This window comes from Galendromus occidentalis, unplaced genomic scaffold, assembly GCF_000255335.2.
Source record: "Galendromus occidentalis unplaced genomic scaffold, Mocc_1.1 scf7180000077183, whole genome shotgun sequence".
Taxonomy (NCBI): Eukaryota; Metazoa; Arthropoda; class Arachnida; order Mesostigmata; family Phytoseiidae; genus Galendromus; species Galendromus occidentalis.
Window position 1 is genome coordinate 863,308 of NW_003805171.1, and position 17,656 is coordinate 880,963.

Sequence of the window (17,656 nt, forward strand, 5' to 3'; positions counted from 1 at the left end):
ATTTCTTTATTCAATTTATTCTCCCCCGCTCATTTCTCAGGAATCAGACAGAGCTGAAGAATCGCGGTGGGATCTACTCTCCCAATCACACGTCGCATCTTCTTCTCGCTTTCTATCAATCTCACGCGGCAAATTAAGTCTGGAGGACATATTGTCGATTCACTGATGGATATACATTCACTCCTAATGAGTAACTCTTCATCTTTATATTGCCCAGCCTGCTCGAGCGCGTAGGTCGATGTTGTCGTCGGTCGAATCGGACCGGGAAAGTTCAGCTACGAGTTCACAAAGGACGGGTAGCCCGCCCGAGATCAGACTTCCTCAGGGGTTTCTGAGCTCTAAGATAGTTCGGGTTAGAAAGTTTTTTCTTGTTAGCGAAGTTGTTTTGTGTGACTTCATGAGGGACGGATGAAAGGATCGCCACTGAGCTCACTGAGCCAACAAACGCAGTCGGCAGTCGCGCTCAAATTCGAATCCTGAGCCAAAGAATGAAGAGTCATTTGTAGCCTTGGTCCAGCGTATGTATTCCATCCTCGGAGCGATTGAAGGGCACCGACGCGTAGCAAAGTGACTTTCGAGTCGAATTTGATACAACGACAGAGATTATACGTCGGGATCCATCGATGTCGCTCATGACGATGTTAATCCACCCTGCAGAATTGAATGCCACCGAGCTGATCCTATCTCTCGCAGCATCTGGCTGTCCACAGCGAGCGGATGAGCAAGGGATGGCCGAGGCGGATCTCTCGCTCTAGGGCGAGAGATCCGTTGCGCATCAATCGGTACAACGAAAACTTATCATGCAAGAAAAATCACACAATGAACAGCGATGGAGCTGAGCGCAAAAGTTCTTGACTTCCTCCTCCGGAAGCGAACTTCTACTAAGCAATGTTCGCCCTAGATGATGGAGCTGTAGCGACGAGAGAAACTATAAAGACGAGATAATTTACCGACGGGAGCCTTGAGAGGCTTCATTTTCCCTCCGGAAGTTTCGGGGCCATTCAAAGCCGGAATTCAATTATCCTAAAGGATTCCGCGAGGGCTCCGACTATTTCGGTGGGGATGGGATGTTCGAGAGAAGAGTTCTTTGCTGCCCGATGACATGAGCAGGAGAGTTTTCGGTTCGTGGGGAAATTGGACGGGATCGGAGAAAAACGCGGCCTCCAGTCATTGCCTCCCAAAGCGGGGGAAAACTTTGATTGCCATGCTTTTTTCGTGAGCTTGGAGGACGTGGCCTCCGGAATTATTCAAGGAAATCGGCGGTCTCGTCTTTATGTTTCAAAATGGTGACATGCATTGGGAAAGGAAAGTTTCTCTGATTGACGTCATCGCTCCTCCTTTCTCAGGTCGGCGGCATAGGATTTTTGACTGATGGCGTCGAGGAAAGTTCTCGGAATGACAGGAACGCTAAAATCAGGTTTTGAGAGTCGGAAGCGCTCTACGAGAGCTACTCTGTCGAGTGAAGGAAGTTGATGATCTCACAGATCTCAAGCGCGGGAACTTGGCGCATGATCGGGTGGGGGGCTCAGGTAGCCTCCCCGCGAGAAATCAGCCTCAGCGGACTCATCCGAAGTTTGAGCGGGGGTAGTGGGTGATTCAAACTGATTCCCAGCGTATTTTTGAAGTTTCCAAAGTCGAATCGCACTCCTGTCGATGGCAGATGCATTCTCTCGGAAAGAGCGACTGTCGGAGCACTCCGAGGCGGCATTCCATGGCAGGCACACCCCTGTTCCGAGACGATACAGCTGTTAGCAAGGTCTAGAAGGCGATTCCGTCGGGAAACTTGTTCATTAGAGGTCACAATCGAACGCAGTCCAGGGCGCGTATTGGTTCTGCCTGCTGACAGAACCTCGGCTCGACGGAGCAACATACCATCTCCCTCTTCCCTCTGGAAGTTCTATCTTCGCACCGTAGACCGCTGTGGCAGCATCGTCCGAGGCGGAAAACCCCTGAATCGGGTCATATCGCTACCATCCGATAATTCAAGAGACGACCTCGCAACTTGCTTTCTTTGACCCAACGAGAGAGAAACTTCTCCAATGGACAAGTCCGAGACATTTATCGCGCATCAAGCATTCGTTTCCCGAAAACTCCGAGAGTTGCTACAATCCGAGACATACTGCTCACGATGGCAGGGGCAACCGGGAAGAATGCACGCAAGTGGTCAGTAGCAGGCGACGGATTTGGCCTCGACACAGGAGGGGAGCGGTACATTCAATATACCCTCTGAAGGCGCAAGGGCCGGGCACCAGGCTGCGAAACAGCGACAAACGTAGAGAAAAGTGATACCGTGAGCTCCGGCGGGATTGCGGCTCTCCGACGATAAACTGAATGGTGGAGCTGCATGTGGTTTCGGGTAGAGCGACACGTGAGATCTGAACATCTCAAAGCGCCAACAATCGACTCAGCTAACACACCTGCGTAGCTATCTCGTTACTGGGTCGTTAGGTGGCTTCATCCGCACAATGGTCAGTCACTTCGCTCGGCTTCGCTCGGATCGAGAATTTAGCGCCTCGTTGAGTTACAATGGCGAAACGACAACCGGCTTCTGCCGGGCATCGATAGAATACCAATCTGGCAACCTTTACCTGTGTGCGTGTCGGTGTAATGTGTTCGATTTGACCGGGCAAACGAACGGGCGATCCAGCCAAGTTTGGAGCCGGTTGAAGTCGAACGAGTCACAAAGTGGATATCATCATCTGTATAGATGAAGAAGGTGAGCGACGCGGCAGCAATGTGCAATGTGCTGTGTAATGCGTCGTCTATGTGTGCGCAATTCAATGCTCTGCTATTGAATTCACCAATTGGCTGGAACGAATGTCACAATGTTGAGCTTTTTTTTAATCGAGAACCGCCTCTCACACTCGGAGCTGAGGGTTCTTTCAGCGGTGAGCTCGTCCGGGTGGCTCCCGACGAGACGGATACTACGCATCGTTGTTCCGAAATTCGTTTCCTGCCCTGACTTCCGAGCCTCACGGAGAACGCTCGAGGTCCTCCTCTCGGAGCTTCCAGGTCGGGCAAGTTCGCTGTCTGTGCTGTTGCGAACCATGGGCTTTCAAGAACGAAAACGCTCCGAGTTCTGCATCGCGAGGCGTATTGTGAAGTGGTTGCCGTTTAATCATTCTATCCAGTGACGGATAGAACCCCAGAGTTCTCGTTTGTGGCCATCAATAAAATTTGCTCACAGCCGAACGAAGCGGTGAGAGACCAAAGAGACCTCAAACGATGTGTGTGCGTTCTTCAAAAAATTTGGAGCGGATGGAGTGCTTCTCGCCCGTCCGAAAGTTTTTCCTCCTCCGCCGAGACGAGAGCTCAGTTCGCGAAGAGATAGCCTTGCGGTCATTTCATGTAGTAAGGAATCCAGCGTTCGACGACTTAATAGAGAAGGGCACGACACGCGAGCATGGGTCCCCTGGGGCTCGTCAGAGCAAGAACAAGAGACTTGCTTGAGGTTACTGGTCTGGTCGATCTCTATGTGTTGGTCGTCCACTTGATTGCTCGCCACGCAGCGTGCTCCGAATTCGATCACTCTTAGCAAGCCCTGACTATAACTAGTGCAACGATACCCTCCGGCAATTCGATAAGTACGACGCCGACGTAGGGGAGAGCCATCCCGCTGTACGCTCTACTCATGGCCAATTAGAGCGACGATGGTCGATTAGGTGTAAACCACGAAATGATTTTTGAGCGACACGCCCCCCTCTCAATGTGTGTGTAGCGTGAATTCGCTGGTCCTCTAAAAATATTAACGACAAATCACACGATGACTGATCATTGGCTGACTCTCACATTTTGCGAGACACTGTTTCCTCCGGATTTGGAGACCCACTTAAAATCAACGAAACGATTGTTAGATCACGAGACAGCGTACGGGAGAACCGCATCCGCGGTGAGAATATTCATGGTATCAGAGAAGGCATTAGGACTCTACCTCCGAAAGCTACTGCTTTACGCCGAGAGGGCGAAGAAAGCCCCATTCTCGGAAAAAATGAAGTTCATGTGTGCTGGTTCTCTGTTTAGTAAATGAGGTACGATGAGTGGTTAATATGTCGCAGGACAGATCTCGAGCTCGCCGCGACGCGAAATGATGACACAGCTCACGAAATCGAGCCCAGCGACCAAAAGAGCTGCGCACAATCAGTAGAAGGACTAGGCGCTCCGAGACCAGGAGACTCGACAGATCTCCGCTGAATGTTCTCTGAGTCTCCATGGATTACTCTGAGCCGCGTCCTGATTGCAGCCCTGCTGACGATGAGCAATCGATAAAGAGAAAGACGATCACCCTGTGAAAAGTAGCGCCAAAAAGGCAATGAGATCACAGAGGAAATCATGATATTCCTCGTCGGTTCCGCGCTGCTAGATGCTCGGAACCGAAGTGTTTATCCACGAGATGAATAATTTCGAGGAGAACGTCACCTTTTGTTTGTGATGCAACCCGCACTGCATGATGGAGTGTTGAAGTCAGTTTGTCCGACAGGACGGAAGATTCGGACCTCGTTCGCTAATCCCCTTGGTATAGATGTTGAGTCCGGATTCCGGCTGTGTTTACTCTGCTGCGATCGCTCATTCAATGTCCACCATTTCCTCGTTGATTGCATCGCGTCTCTATGACCCATCCTCGGCATCGTCCGGGCATTCCCTCTTTTTTCTACTGAAGCGAGATACATATGGCTGAGCTGTATAGATTTTCCGAACGAAGGAAATTTCGAGCGTTATCATATTGCGGTTCACCATTTTCACGCGGATCCGGTCCAGAATCGGATGTCTTCTGCTGCCCTTTCAGATCTGGACGGTATTGACTTAGCAGTTCGCTATGCTACAATACCGTCGGACAGCAGGCCCCCAGCGAAGCATTGAGTCAAGATGAACCTCATTCCTCTCACCGTCCGAGAGTTTCATGTGCACGTGGCACCCATAGATGGATCACCGTTCCTCCGCTGCCTTCTTTTCAAACGAGCCTCTGTCAGCAGCTGACCATCGGCCACCTAGTTTTACCGAGCACCTAACTTAGGATACGAGGTCGGACGAGCCGGGAGCGGTCAAGCTGATTAAAATGCACCTCTAAAGTGACCTCTATTAGCCGTCCGCTCTCCATATTTCGTCGTCGCTTCTCTTCCTCGTCCGGCTGCGCACCGGTCGTCGACATCATCCATAATATTGGATCAATTTGAACACAAACAGCTCTATTCCGCTCGAGAGGAGAAGACGCGTCGATTAGGTAGGTCGATCTTACCTCACAGGAGCAATCGTCGTGCATTCATAGTAAATTCCTGCAGATCTCAGCCTGGGGCCGCAAGCGAGCAACATCGTTGATAGTTGATATCTCCTTGTAGGGGAGGAATACAGTCGCCGAAGCTCGTCGCACCGACCACTATTTGAACTTTCCCTCACAACGGAATCGAGGCAGAACTATCATATTCTCGATACGAGCGCCACGCCTCGGATCAATCTTAAATCTGCTTCTCTGATATAATCAGTATGTCGACATTAGCGATTACGCAGCGACAGATGATGACGTCGGGACTATGAGAAATCTGTCAGATTTTGTATACTTAGGCATTTTATTGGCTCCATCATCGAATGAACCCTCAATGTCCGAGTCTCGTGATACTCGCGAGTAGCCCGTATTGTGATTGAGAGCGTCGAGATTTAGCCCAGCATTGATGCAGGTTCTGACGGAAATTCGGTCCAGCGGAGAGAATTTGTGCAATCCTCGAGTTTGGTGGCCGAGCTCTCATTATACAATAGATCGTTATTCGTTTCGTCCCCCCCCCCCCGCAGAGCTGGAGAAAAAATCATAATTTCTTCAGGTAGCTTTCTTTGACCTCTTCCGGCGGCAGCTCATGTCGACCCGGTGGAACGAAGTGTGATCATCAGGCCGGAGCAGTTTTCCGATGCGAGTCCCTCATCGGAAATTTTCCGCGGATTGCTATCGTAATATTCCCGACAAGGTCTCAGTATTTTTGTACGCCATGCTCGGGTGGCTGCCTGACCGGCAGTCAGAAAACAGTCAGTCAGTCAGTCATTCAGCGTAATAGAGTCTGACCGATATGGCGACGATGCGATGTTGGGTCGTGCTCGAGGCTCCCGGCCCCAAGACTCTCTACACTCGGCGACGCGGCTCTCGGGGAAAATATCGAGAGCTTGTACGATGACAGACTACGCACTCTCGTTGCTTTGACAGCTCGATATCGCCGGCGGCGAGACTGTTGCGCAAGAATGTATCCTAGATACAGGCTTTGAACTCCGGATGACTATTTTATATTATTTCCGCGGGAGCTGCTTTCCGAAATTGTGATACGGGATCAACCCGATTCTGCTGAGCCGCTGCATCATGCGTGCGGGCGAGTCCGGGGCTATTAGCCTAGGCGAAAGCCTCCACGAGTCTTCGAAGAAACGAGAAATTTCTCTTCCACGTGCTCTCGAACGCTCCTGCTCTTTCACTCGGATCGGTTTTGGCGGTTGTCAGAGCCAGAGTTTCCCGCTTATCACCCACTCGGCTGGTTTGCCGCCTCGAGACTGAAAAGAATCTCGCAGAATAAGGAGAGGCTTCCTCGCACTGATCTCTAAGCCCTGCCGAAAGTTTAGCCCAATTTGAGCGTTTGTCTGCCGCTTAGTAGGTCGACCGTCGCAGACGCCGCAATATGAGATAAGACCTTCGTTCCTTCTTGCTATATACAGAAAATCCTTTCACTATCTCGTTCTTTGTTCCTCATTCGGCCGAGTGAACGGAGGAATGGTCCAAAGAGCAATTCCGGAAATAAGATATAGAGTTTCCTTTTGGGTCCGAGCAGGGAAAAGGAGCATTAACACGGAGCCCGGTAGGATTTTCGCCTCCATCATCCGGAACGTATCATAAATTTTTACTCTCTCCGTGAGCATTTCCTGGGCGGAGAATCATCTCAGGAGCAGCGGGTGAAGGTTCATCTACAAGAGAAACTTCGAAGAGTCCGAGGGAAGCCGGAAGTTCTGGCTGATGATTCGAGCTTGACAAATAAAATCCGGGAAGAAGGCTTCGGAGACTCGAAAAATGGGAAACCGTTCTAAGAGGGAGTCTTCTCCTTTGTTTCCGTCATTCCATCGTCCGATGGATATTCAATGAACCTACCGATGGCGCAGCGAAAGCACACACCATCCAGGAGATTGTCCTGCGATCGATTCGATACAGGGTATCGCATCGAACCGGGAAACAGAAAAACGCCGTTCCAGATTGCTCCGCATCCGCCATTCCCTATTCTGAAAGGTTCTCCCCGAGTACCCCGAATGTTCTTAGGATCGGGTCTATTCAATCGAATCAAAATCGGGCTCCGGGAGCGGCGAGGATCTACGCAGACACTTACTTATCACTTCCAGAGCCAGGATTATTCAATCAATTCGACCTAAGTGTCGGGGTCTGTCATTCCGTCCCACTCTGAATATTCGCAGCAGTCCAATCAGCGGTTTCCAAATATACTCGAGAGGATGTCTCAGATGAATGCTCAGAAATGTAATCAGAGGCCCTGTCCGGGTAGGAGGTTCTCGAGTAGCGCGGTCGCGAACAGATCCCGAGGATCCGGAGTCCGGAAACTCCCAATGGAATGTACTTCGACGTGAAGGTGTGAGTCCGGTTACCCCCGTCGAGTCAGCGGGAAAAAGAATAATTGAAGAACTTCTCATTTCCTCCTGAGCCTGATGTCGATGACACCGATCAGAACCTCGAGCTCGATAATCGTGCGCTCGAAGTGCGTCGAGTTGTTTGCGAAGCACAATCGTAAAATTTGGATCGTGTTAGCTTAGCGAGAAAGGTGGTCGTTATATTGTTGTATCTGTTGAGGTGTTGTTCGCGCAGCCGCCCGGAGGTGTGAATTGTGCTTCCCCTCGAGCTCTGCTCAGCGGGACCTCTCCTTTTCGCAACTCGCCACCACCAACACCATCATCATCATCACCGGCAACCAGTAGAGTAATGTGATCCTGCTTGTAATGCTGCAGTCGAAGGATGCTTTAAAAAGTGTCATTTTGCAAATTGCGCGCGCGCTCTAGGACCCTCCGGGCTCCTCCGGCACTCGTCGCGCTTCCAACTGGGATTTTTGAGGATTGCACATTTCCTCTTATTGATTCGCTCTTTGTCCCAACAGTGAAATTGTCTGGCACACGCCGCCGCCGTGGACTGCATAAAAACCTCCATGAACCGAGTTCTCCGCTCTCCCGGAGATGATTCCGCGTCCCTGCGAAGGGAAACCCTTTGGACGGCGAGATTTCGGAGGCAGGATGTTCGTTCAGAACTTCCATACGCTCCATCCTTCGCTTCGATGGTGAAAGTTCTCCATTCGCGACTACGACGAGCGAGCGGAAGGAACCGACTGGTGTCGGGAGTTGTCCGAGGATAGCCTCCGGAACAGACGAACGCAATTTGATGCGTTCCGTAATCGGGACATGGAACTCAGCAGGAACGAGCGCGCGAGCAATTTCAAGGCCGCTGGTTGTGAACCCGTTCCCAAGCTCTCGGGAATATTCCCTACTACTTCAAGATCAATCCCGACTAGGGGATGCCCACGAACTGTTTCTTTGTGTTTGACTTGAATGAGGGAAGATTCCGAATGGGAGTACACAGTGTCCATTCAGTGATTCGATGGACGGCAGATTCGATAACGGTGATTTCAAAATGACGAACTCGCTGCCCGCAGAGCGTCTGATGGTATAAATTCAGTCAGAGAAGTTTCAAGGAGCCCCGCCGAGCATTTGTCTCTTTGGACAACTCATCGTTTAACGGTTGAGTGTTAGGTTTCAATTCATGCCCGGATCGGGCGGACGCGAATTAGCTGAGAGACATTCCGCGGGCTACCTGAGGGCGGTACCTCGGAGCTCACGGGGTGGAGCGTTCACCTCTCTCAAGAGTCGTGAGGTACGACAACAAGTTTATGGTCCTCCGATGCACCATTTGCACAGCCATTCTTCTTCATTCGGAGCTGGTGACGGAGTCGTGAAGGGACGTCTACAGTCTGATCACCTGCTCTGAACGCTGATTTCGGTGTAAAATGTCGTCCCCGGAAACCACGCAGTTGAGTCGGAGCCCGAAGAACGCTTCGTTTTTCATGGAGTCTCTACTGAGTTCTCCGCATCACGGATACACGCGCGAAGAGATGAATCCATTGCGATCTCTGATTCCTTGGTTCCATCAGGATATCGTACTGACGCCAGAACAATTGGCGTTCCATGCCGCTACCCGGGCCGCTTTGGCGCTCCGTCTAGGTGTCAATCCCCCGACGAACTTCGGACCAATGCAAATTCCGCCGCAAGAGATCATAAAACGTGAAGACAGCTCCCGCTACATGGATCATCAGCAGCAGCAACCGCTCGGTGGACGTCAGCACGAGATGCCCTCCACAATATCCATCGACCGGGGATCAGCGTCTAGTCCCGAGAGAGTGCCCCAACTGGATTCCGACATCAAACGCATTCGGACGGCGTTCACGGGGACGCAACTGCTCGAGTTGGAACGGGAGTTCACCGCCAATATGTACCTGTCGAGATTGCGTCGCATCGAAATCGCCAGCCGTTTGGGTCTCACGGAGAAACAAGTGAAAATTTGGTTTCAAAACCGCCGTGTCAAGCAGAAGAAATCGGGAAAGGAAATCGTCTGTGCGAAGAACCATTGTGGATGCTGTAAACAGAAAGAAGAACCAGGCATCTGCACCTCGTCACAGGAATGATTCTTCCCCGTGTTCAGGACTTCGATGAGGATTCTTCGATAGGGTTTCCTGAAACCCTATGTATTTAATCAGAGAATAGTGATTCCGAGTTATAATGACAGAGCAGCACCCCTGGCCTCTAGGAGCGAGCTGGCGATGCGAGACGGTGTTCGCCATCCACGACGGATATGTAAATAAATTTATTGAGAGGACGCTGTACAATATTTCAGAGTTATATCGTCGAATAAAGACGGCAAGACAAACTATGACTATTTCTTACCGCGTGACAGAATAAAGTTCTGAACTCGTGGAACTATGCAACGTTCGCTCTGAGAAATCGAGATCTTCGCATGGGAATTCGGAAACACATGAACTGCTTAAACACGCCCCGTCGTCAGCGGCAGTGAGATTTGCAGTACAATGATTGTTAACTACGTCAGCTGACATTTACCTCAACTACTTGATACTCTGCCTACAATGAGCCTCATGGGCGAGGACGCGTGAGTCCACGGAGTGAGTTCTGCTCTTTTTCTCCCGTGACACTTTTGGTAGAATTCCCAGAGGAAACTCTTCCAAAAGGCTCAAGGGCACCCTTTCGACGAAGCCTGGAACAACAGTCGAGACACTCCCGGAAGAACTCTCATCCAACGTTAGGGAAATCGCCCAATCGCAGGGAGAGGTCCCAACGGCCTATGAACAACGTTGAATTGTTCAACTCTGCATCTCTTTCTCTATAACTTCATTACGCGGCACGGCGAGTCGACTTAGAATGGCGCACTTTGTGTGCGTGACTGGCAGCAAACGCTGGGACCGAATTCAGTTGTCGTGTCTCCTCTGGAGTTGCCGCCGATGTCTCACTTCGGCTAACAGTGTATTCCCCACACGAGGTCCTGGCTGTGCGCAAACGTCAGCCTTCAACTTTCCCCCGAAGGTGAGGCCTTGGTTGCCGCCGATGTGCCGGGGATCGTCCCCTACAGGAGAGCATTCTGAAACTACGCGCTTCCGAAAATATATTCGTGCCCCAATAACATGCGGAACCAGACTATCGGGCTCCATGGCCCGGTAGAACCCGCGAGCGAGACAGTGACGTACCTGAATGTAGGACCCGGGACGATCAGGTCCTGGAAACAGGAATCTTTCCTCCTCCCGTTCGGGGTCCTGACGATTAAAAAATCTCCAATCAGGCAATATTCTGTTGGCGGAAACGTGTGTTCATCAGCTTATCGTTCGAGCTTTCCGCCGAGGCGACGAGCCGAGTGAATAATGATTGGGAAGCGTCAGGGCTTTTTTTTCGAGCGCTCTCATTTTCAGGGGCTCCGAGATGGACCAAGAATCCGATGAAAAGGGAAAAGCCTCATCAGAGGCCTCATGACGAATGTGAAGAAGTCATCATCGGTATTGTGAGCACGCGAATTCTTTCGAATCCGGAAATCCTCAATTTATCACCGTAGGAAGGACCTTATCGTTTCTCGGTAAGGTGCAACAGACGGATCCAAGATTGTTCACTGCTACAGATTTCAGCGGGATATTCAGTCCCGTCACAAGTCCAAACTGCCGGATTCCGCATCGGCTGATTGTCCTCCAGTCGTTCCCCGGTTCGTCGCTGACAGACAAAAATTAAAGGTCTGACAGTTTCAACGCATCGTCGGCGCAGAGTCAATGGTGCTCCGTGACAATAGTCAGAGTAAATGTCAGCTAGGAGGATGGATGGATATCATAAGTCTGGGCCTGGGATTGACATATTGATGAGAGCTCAGAGAAAATCGAGCGGACAGGATCACCGCTAACCGTACTTGTTGTCTCGTTAGCTTCCATGTATTCGGTTGGGCAAGGCGTGCGACATTGCAGTCGAAAATACCCATTGCATTCAACGCTTCCCCCTGCCCGCTCGGTGTAGCAGATACAAAAATGAATCCACTGTAGTCGCCTGCCGACTCACCTGGAGCCACGGAGGGGAGATTCTCTTCGAAAATAAAAACTTTGCTGGTTTTCAGCTTTGACAGGATCACACGAGAATATTCACCTCCATTATTTTCACCATGAAAACTGTGATTGAAGGTCGAGGAATCCTGACTGGGCTCCAGCGGCTCGCGACATTCGGGAAAAATTAGAACCAGTCGGTGCCTTCCTTCCAAAGTGGAATGTACGGTCAGCGGTAGTGTCAGGCGAATGTAAGAAATGAACTACTCGTCAATCTAAAGAATAATGCCCGAGGCTCAAGTCGCAGATAAGCAAACGCGTTTGTATCAATCGAATTGTCAGACTAAGAAAACCACTCCTTTCATTTGCCAAGCGGTCGACGCAAGTAGAATTATGCTTTCATTCTTGAAATTCGGAATTTCTGCTTGACTGATTCTGTTGGTTCTTATGATTATTCCAACCGAAACACTAGATCAGACGGAGCTCTGCGTTGATGCTCCGCGCTCGCTTTCGCTACAACGCCGTGGTTCCATGACTTTCTCGCAGAAAAATCCAAAGTCTCGTTAGTTCCCGACAGCCGATCTCTTGACTCGAGAAATGGGAAGGAAATATCGCCTGAATTTGCGCAAATATTTCCCGAGGCAACAGGTGCGGGCACTCGAGCTTCGCTGTCGGCTTAATTGGAATTCTTTGTCTGCTCCTTAGCGACGTCGTTCTCGTTTTTCCGTCCTTCACCGACCGCACACCGGCGGCGCCCCTTGTTGTGAAGAACGAGTGAAAGTGGATATGCATTGAGGCTGGTGGACGGTCATTGTCATTCATGAGTATCTCTCTAAAATAAGGATTTCTCGGATGCCCACGTCCCTCTTAAATTCGATGGACCGCCGTAGATTCTTCTCTATCATCAGGTGCGCACGTCTTCAGCGCCTCTCGCCACGATGATATGGACGCGATCGAAGAGACTCCTCGATTCCTTGTCCTCGGCCCGCACGAGGCTGCGTCGGATCCTCGAAGATAGAAAATATATATATAGATTTATTGCGCCTCTTAATGAGCATGGTACAAGGATTCAGGATGCTGCTTCCTGTACAAATCAACCAAATTTACATTCGACTTAATCCGTGTAGGGTCCGAAGATAGAAAATTGATTGGGGGTTTGTCTGATTGCTCCTGGGAAGTATCGCTCGGTCGGGAACGACGGGCTAAACCCCGATGAGGGGATGCGACAGTTTCGCTGTAAATGGAGATGCGTTTCCTCCGGAATGCCCCGATGCGGCGGAAGTGAACGGCAACCGAGAGCTTGCTTGGCGAATTCGATTCTGTTTCAGGAACGACTGACTTAATCTGCCATAAATCAAGGACAGCCGCTCCGGAGAGTCATATTCTCCCCCCCCCATGACGGTTTCGTTCCCGGGTGCCATTCTGTAATAATTCATGGAGTGGAACGCTCCATGGGAAAGTATTCGCTGTCATGCCCGAATCAATGTGAGTCCACCGTTGGAAAGTTGGAGGGTCCCCGAAACATGCATGTCACCACAAGCCGAGAGGCTTCATCCATCGAGACTAGGCATGGCATTGTTTCGTCGGATCCCATGGTAGAATAATGGATAGGTTGATTAGCGAATATGGAAGATGCTGCCCTCCATATCGATTTTTTCCCTAGACTGAGTCGATGTTTGTTGGATCGAATGAATCCAGCTTCTATCAGCCGGAGTCCCCCTAAGCGGCGCATTTTCGTTGCCTGGCTGCGAGTCATCCCGTGACGGATGAAGAAACGTTTCGCGGATGATCGGCTTGGAGCTTGTTATAAGATGAAATGGCATAACAGGCACGAGAGGCACTACGCAAAGTGCTTCAAGAATTCGGACGTCAAGGATTGTTTGCCACTCATAAGCCCCAAGCCTCACTCGCCCTCGATAATATCGCTCGAGGACCCTGTGAGATCCCGACATTTGTTTCCAGACCGTTTCTTCCCTGGATTCGGCCTCTCTCCGAAAGCTCGAGGCTCGAGAACTCGCCATTACCTATGAGAAGGAGATCATGATTCTGGCGTACACTGTCACCCTTCGTCAGGCATGTCTGTGCGTTCCGGTCGGATAACTTCCATCAACATAAGTCCGCGCAAATTTCTTGTCCACAACGAGTAGACGGAGTCCACAGCTCGTGTGTCCACGAATTTGAGGTCTCTCTCCCCTTATGTCGCGGCATTTCATTCTTGGAAAACTTGCCCGCTGAAATGGGCGACCTTCACCAACGACTTAGCGAGAGACGGGTCGATTCAGATCGACTGAGTATACGGTTTCGGGACTGAGTTCTCCTTCAATCCTTTTTAGGCCTCTCCTGGGAATCACGCCGATGGTGATCGTGGTGCGATTCCATGTCTGACACATGTCCAGACTCGAAAACGCTCACGTGGTTTCAGGAATCATGCGGCGGTTTCCGTTCCAGGTGTGTCGCAATCACTATCAATCTTGGACGGAAAGCCAGGGATGGATCATACAAGCGTCGAATCTACGCTAGGATATCAGCCCTGTGCGAGACTCTATAGCTTTGACCATGGAGAATAGATGACAAGCAATTCCGCAAGTGCAGAGGCTGCCCATCGAGGAGAGGCGAATTCAGGAATGGATAAGGAGGAGTTGTGCGAACAGTAACGTTGTGACAAAGTAGATTCGGGAAATTTGATTCCGGAACCTCGGATTGAGACAGTCATCTCCGGGTCGCCAAACTCTCTGACTTGGTAGGCATGCATGCATTCCTGGCTGAAGGGATCAGAATTCACAGATTGGGTGCAATCGTGTCGAATGAGTGTACGCAGAGGGTACGATGGAGGATAGCGTAGAGCAAAACGGGAAAATTTGCCAAATCCGCCGAGAGCTTGGGGTCATCGAACTGGTGATTGTGGAATTCATTCGTAAAGAAAAAGTTTCGGCGGTGCGGTTTCTCTCGGCTCTCAGTGGTTGCGATCGTCGATTTATAACAGCTGAGCCTGAAAAGAGTACGTGTACTCTGTGGGACGTATCCCGGCTGTATTCGGCTCCCCGCGTTCGGCCAGGGCTGGGAGACGCGCTAGCGTTCATGAACGCGCCGTCGAGGAGGAACGTTTCTATTTAGTCCAGGTCATCCATGTAGTGTTTCAGGAATTGATGAATCGAAAATGATCGTCCGCCCTAGCGCAGACTTGAGAGGGACTCGCGGAGGAGAAGAGAGCTCTCCTACACGAATCTGCTCATCAATAAATGAAATCAGTAGCAGCGTTTTCTCATTAGATGACCGCTAGCGTGGTACCGGCCTGGACGATTTTATTATAGAACGCGGCGTCGCCTGGACTCTCGTTGAGAGCAATGTGAGTTTGCTCAACTGCTAATCCTGTCTTTGAAGAAGACTCTTGTGTGCAAATGAAGTTTCCTCTTCAGCTTCAAGATGAGTCTAACAAAAAACTCGAGCGGCAAATTCAGCGAGTCACACGCGAAGCGCTGCTGATCGGTCTGACGCTCCGCTCAGGAACCGTTCGCATATTATTCGATCGGATTCATCGAACTTCTCGTCTCGCCCTCCATGTGCGTGAACCGTTCTAGCGCAACGTGACAGGCAAAGATGGCGATTTATCCTGTCGTTCGATAATTATCCGGGGTTCGATGCATGGAAGACATCATCGGATATATTTCATGCTTCCCATGGATTTCGGTCGACGATGGAAGCATTTAATACCAGATAATGGAGGATAAGGGTTCGAATGATGCGCGGCAGGCCAGGGGATCCGCGGCTCCTGTCGGGAACGCGAATTCGTTCCGGACTTCTCAGCAACTCCGAAAGCGTTCATGACGGCGATTGACGGCAAGAAGTCCGCATATCTCATCGAGAGGAATATCGTGGTGAAAGGGTTGACGTGAGCACTCATTTGACGAAAGAAAACGTTCCAGATGAACTCCGATCTGTTATCGTTCTACCCGCCGAGGGACCCCCGGACCAGGGGCTGGCTCCTCTTAGAGTCCACCCCATATCTCTATAGTCTTCTCGTGGCTTACGTGCTCACCGTGAAAATTTTCCTCCCGACCTGGATGAGGCACAGGAAGCCTTTCGAGCTCTTGCCCTACATCAGAGCATACAATATTTTCATGATCGTAGCCAACGCCTGGTACTTCGTACAAATGTCGAAACGGTATGTATTTGACGTCCCGTTTACAAGATACTTCCCGCAGCTATCCATCGATTCCAATTCCATCCCTGGATCGCAGCCGACTATCTTGTGCTCCGTCCATTCTCAGATCCTATCTCGGCGGGGGCTTCAACTTCGTATGTCAAGGGATCACGCACAAAGTAGATTCGGAAACCATGAGACTGCTGGATCTGCACCATCAGTACCTCTTCATCCGGATCATCGACCTACTCGATACTATCTTCTTCGGTTTGCGGAAAAAATGGGAGCATATTTCAGTGTTGCACGTCGCTCACCACTGCATCGTCGTGTTCTTGGTGAATTACGGAGCGCAATACGGCGTCGACTGCCAACCGCTTGGCGCCGTTCTGATAAACCAAGTCATTCATGTCATCATGTACTCCTATTATTTCTTGGCCTCCTTCGGGAGCCGTTTCCAGAAGTATCTCTGGTGGAAAAGGTGAGTGGGAGAAAGAACTCCGCGTCGCAAACTCGCACCAGGGTACCGGAGCCGGAATTGAGACCAGCCCCTCTTCTGACAGGTACCTGACGCAGCTGCAGCTAGCCCAGTTTATGACCATCATAATCCACAGCGTCGCCCCCTTGCTGTTCCCATGCGAGAACCTGCCGGGTATGCACATCGCTCTCGGGATCTCATCATGTTCATTCTTCCTGATCATGTTTTTGCAGTTTTACTTCCAAAAATATCTGTCGTCCAGAGGGGCGAAGACCCGCTAGAGACGAGCTATATATCCTTAGGAGATCAAAATGAAAATTCCTGTACCCGGAGAAGGACATCATCCAAAAGCTTATCGATATAGATATGAATAAAGATTACGGATTCGATTTCCTTGCCATCAATCTGCTGTGGACTCCTGCGATGCTTTCATTCAAGAGCCATGATCCCTTTCTACGACTCGCCCTCCGTCTCAGAATAGTAGGAGAGGATTCTAGCCACTTAGCTCTGACAATGAACTTTCAGGATCTTAGGTGAGCTGAAATTACGAGTCACTATTACGGCAAGACTCGTCTGGGTCTTCGACGGGCTCACCTACGGCTTCCTTGTGATTCCCATCCCACTGATTGCTCTGTCTTTCCCTTCGATTTTCGTCAAGAAAGTTATTGGAACAGAAATCAGTGTCGTAGCCGACGAGCGATCCCAGTGTCAAGTCAGTTGCACAACGCCGGGTCATGCGCCGTGTGCGGGGATGTAGCTCAGTGGTAGAGCGTTCGCTTTGCATGTGAAAGGCCCCGGGTTCAATCCCCGGCATCTCCAATTTTTTTTCCTCCGCATCACCTTCGTTTATCTTGTCGATTTGGTCGCTGAGGTGAACTTGCTCGTTGGACGGTCGGCACACAAAACATTCCTCTCTTAGCGATTCGCAAGACAAAGATTCCGCGACGGGGATTCCGGAGCTTAAGCTCATAGCTCAGCAAATCACGGAATGGTATTGGAGCACTAAAAGGAGCTCTGGTCGAATGACGCTTATTTGGATCAGCTAAGTAATATATATATTTTTTGCGTCGCCGAGTGTTGTGTTTGTCGAGCGACACTGACGTTGACACCTTCATCGAGGAGTTCATGTATGTAATCTCCACCGATCTTATCCCCGTTTTCTGATCTCGCTTTCACCGATCGTGTTCTCAGCGCTCATCGCCGATCTTCCTCACTCTTCGATGAATCTGATAATTAAACACCATCGAGTCCGAGACTCGTCGTGGGCGGCATTGAGAGCGAACGGTGACCTCATCCTCTGACCTTTGACCGATCCTCCTCAGTTCCGCATACGATGATACAACATTTTGTGTAAGGGTGCTCGCCGACGCATCTACTTGTGTTCATTTCACCAGTTTCATCTACCATAGCCTTTCAATTCAGTTCAGCTGATCATTCGGTTTTGTTTGGTCC

At 50.5% G+C, this 17,656-nt stretch overlaps 2 protein-coding genes and 1 non-coding gene across 3 annotated transcripts; all 3 read left to right on the top strand.

Moving 5' to 3' along the window:
- Positions 1-9,014: 9,014 nt before the first annotated feature.
- Positions 9,015-9,689, top strand: LOC100900343 (homeobox protein Hox-D8-like). Its single transcript, XM_003741521.2, has one exon. The coding sequence runs from the start codon at positions 9,015-9,017 to the stop codon at positions 9,687-9,689; it is 675 nt and encodes a 224-aa protein (XP_003741569.1).
- Positions 9,690-15,511: 5,822 nt separating this feature from the next.
- LOC100900487 (elongation of very long chain fatty acids protein AAEL008004-like) lies at positions 15,512-16,485 on the top strand. The gene is made up of 3 exons (XM_029110964.1): positions 15,512-15,750; positions 15,857-16,207; positions 16,290-16,485. Exons 1-3 carry the CDS (start codon positions 15,512-15,514, stop codon positions 16,483-16,485), a joined length of 786 nt encoding a protein of 261 aa, XP_028966797.1.
- A 466-nt stretch (positions 16,486-16,951) lies between these two features.
- On the top strand, positions 16,952-17,023 carry TRNAA-UGC (transfer RNA alanine (anticodon UGC)). Its single transcript has one exon. It is a non-coding gene; the product is annotated as a tRNA-Ala (tRNA).
- The last annotated feature ends 633 nt before the right edge of the window (positions 17,024-17,656 follow it).

Coding starts and splice junctions, on each gene's coding strand:
- LOC100900343 (XM_003741521.2), top strand. CDS start 9,015: ATGTCGTCCCCGGAAACCACGCAGTTGAGTCGGAGCCCGAAGAACGCT.
- LOC100900487 (XM_029110964.1), top strand. CDS start 15,512: ATGAACTCCGATCTGTTATCGTTCTACCCGCCGAGGGACCCCCGGACC. Junction 15,751..15,856: donor TTCGTACAAATGTCGAAACG/GTATGTATTTGA, acceptor GTCCATTCTCAG/ATCCTATCTCGGCGGGGGCT. Junction 16,208..16,289: donor AAGTATCTCTGGTGGAAAAG/GTGAGTGGGAGA, acceptor CTCTTCTGACAG/GTACCTGACGCAGCTGCAGC.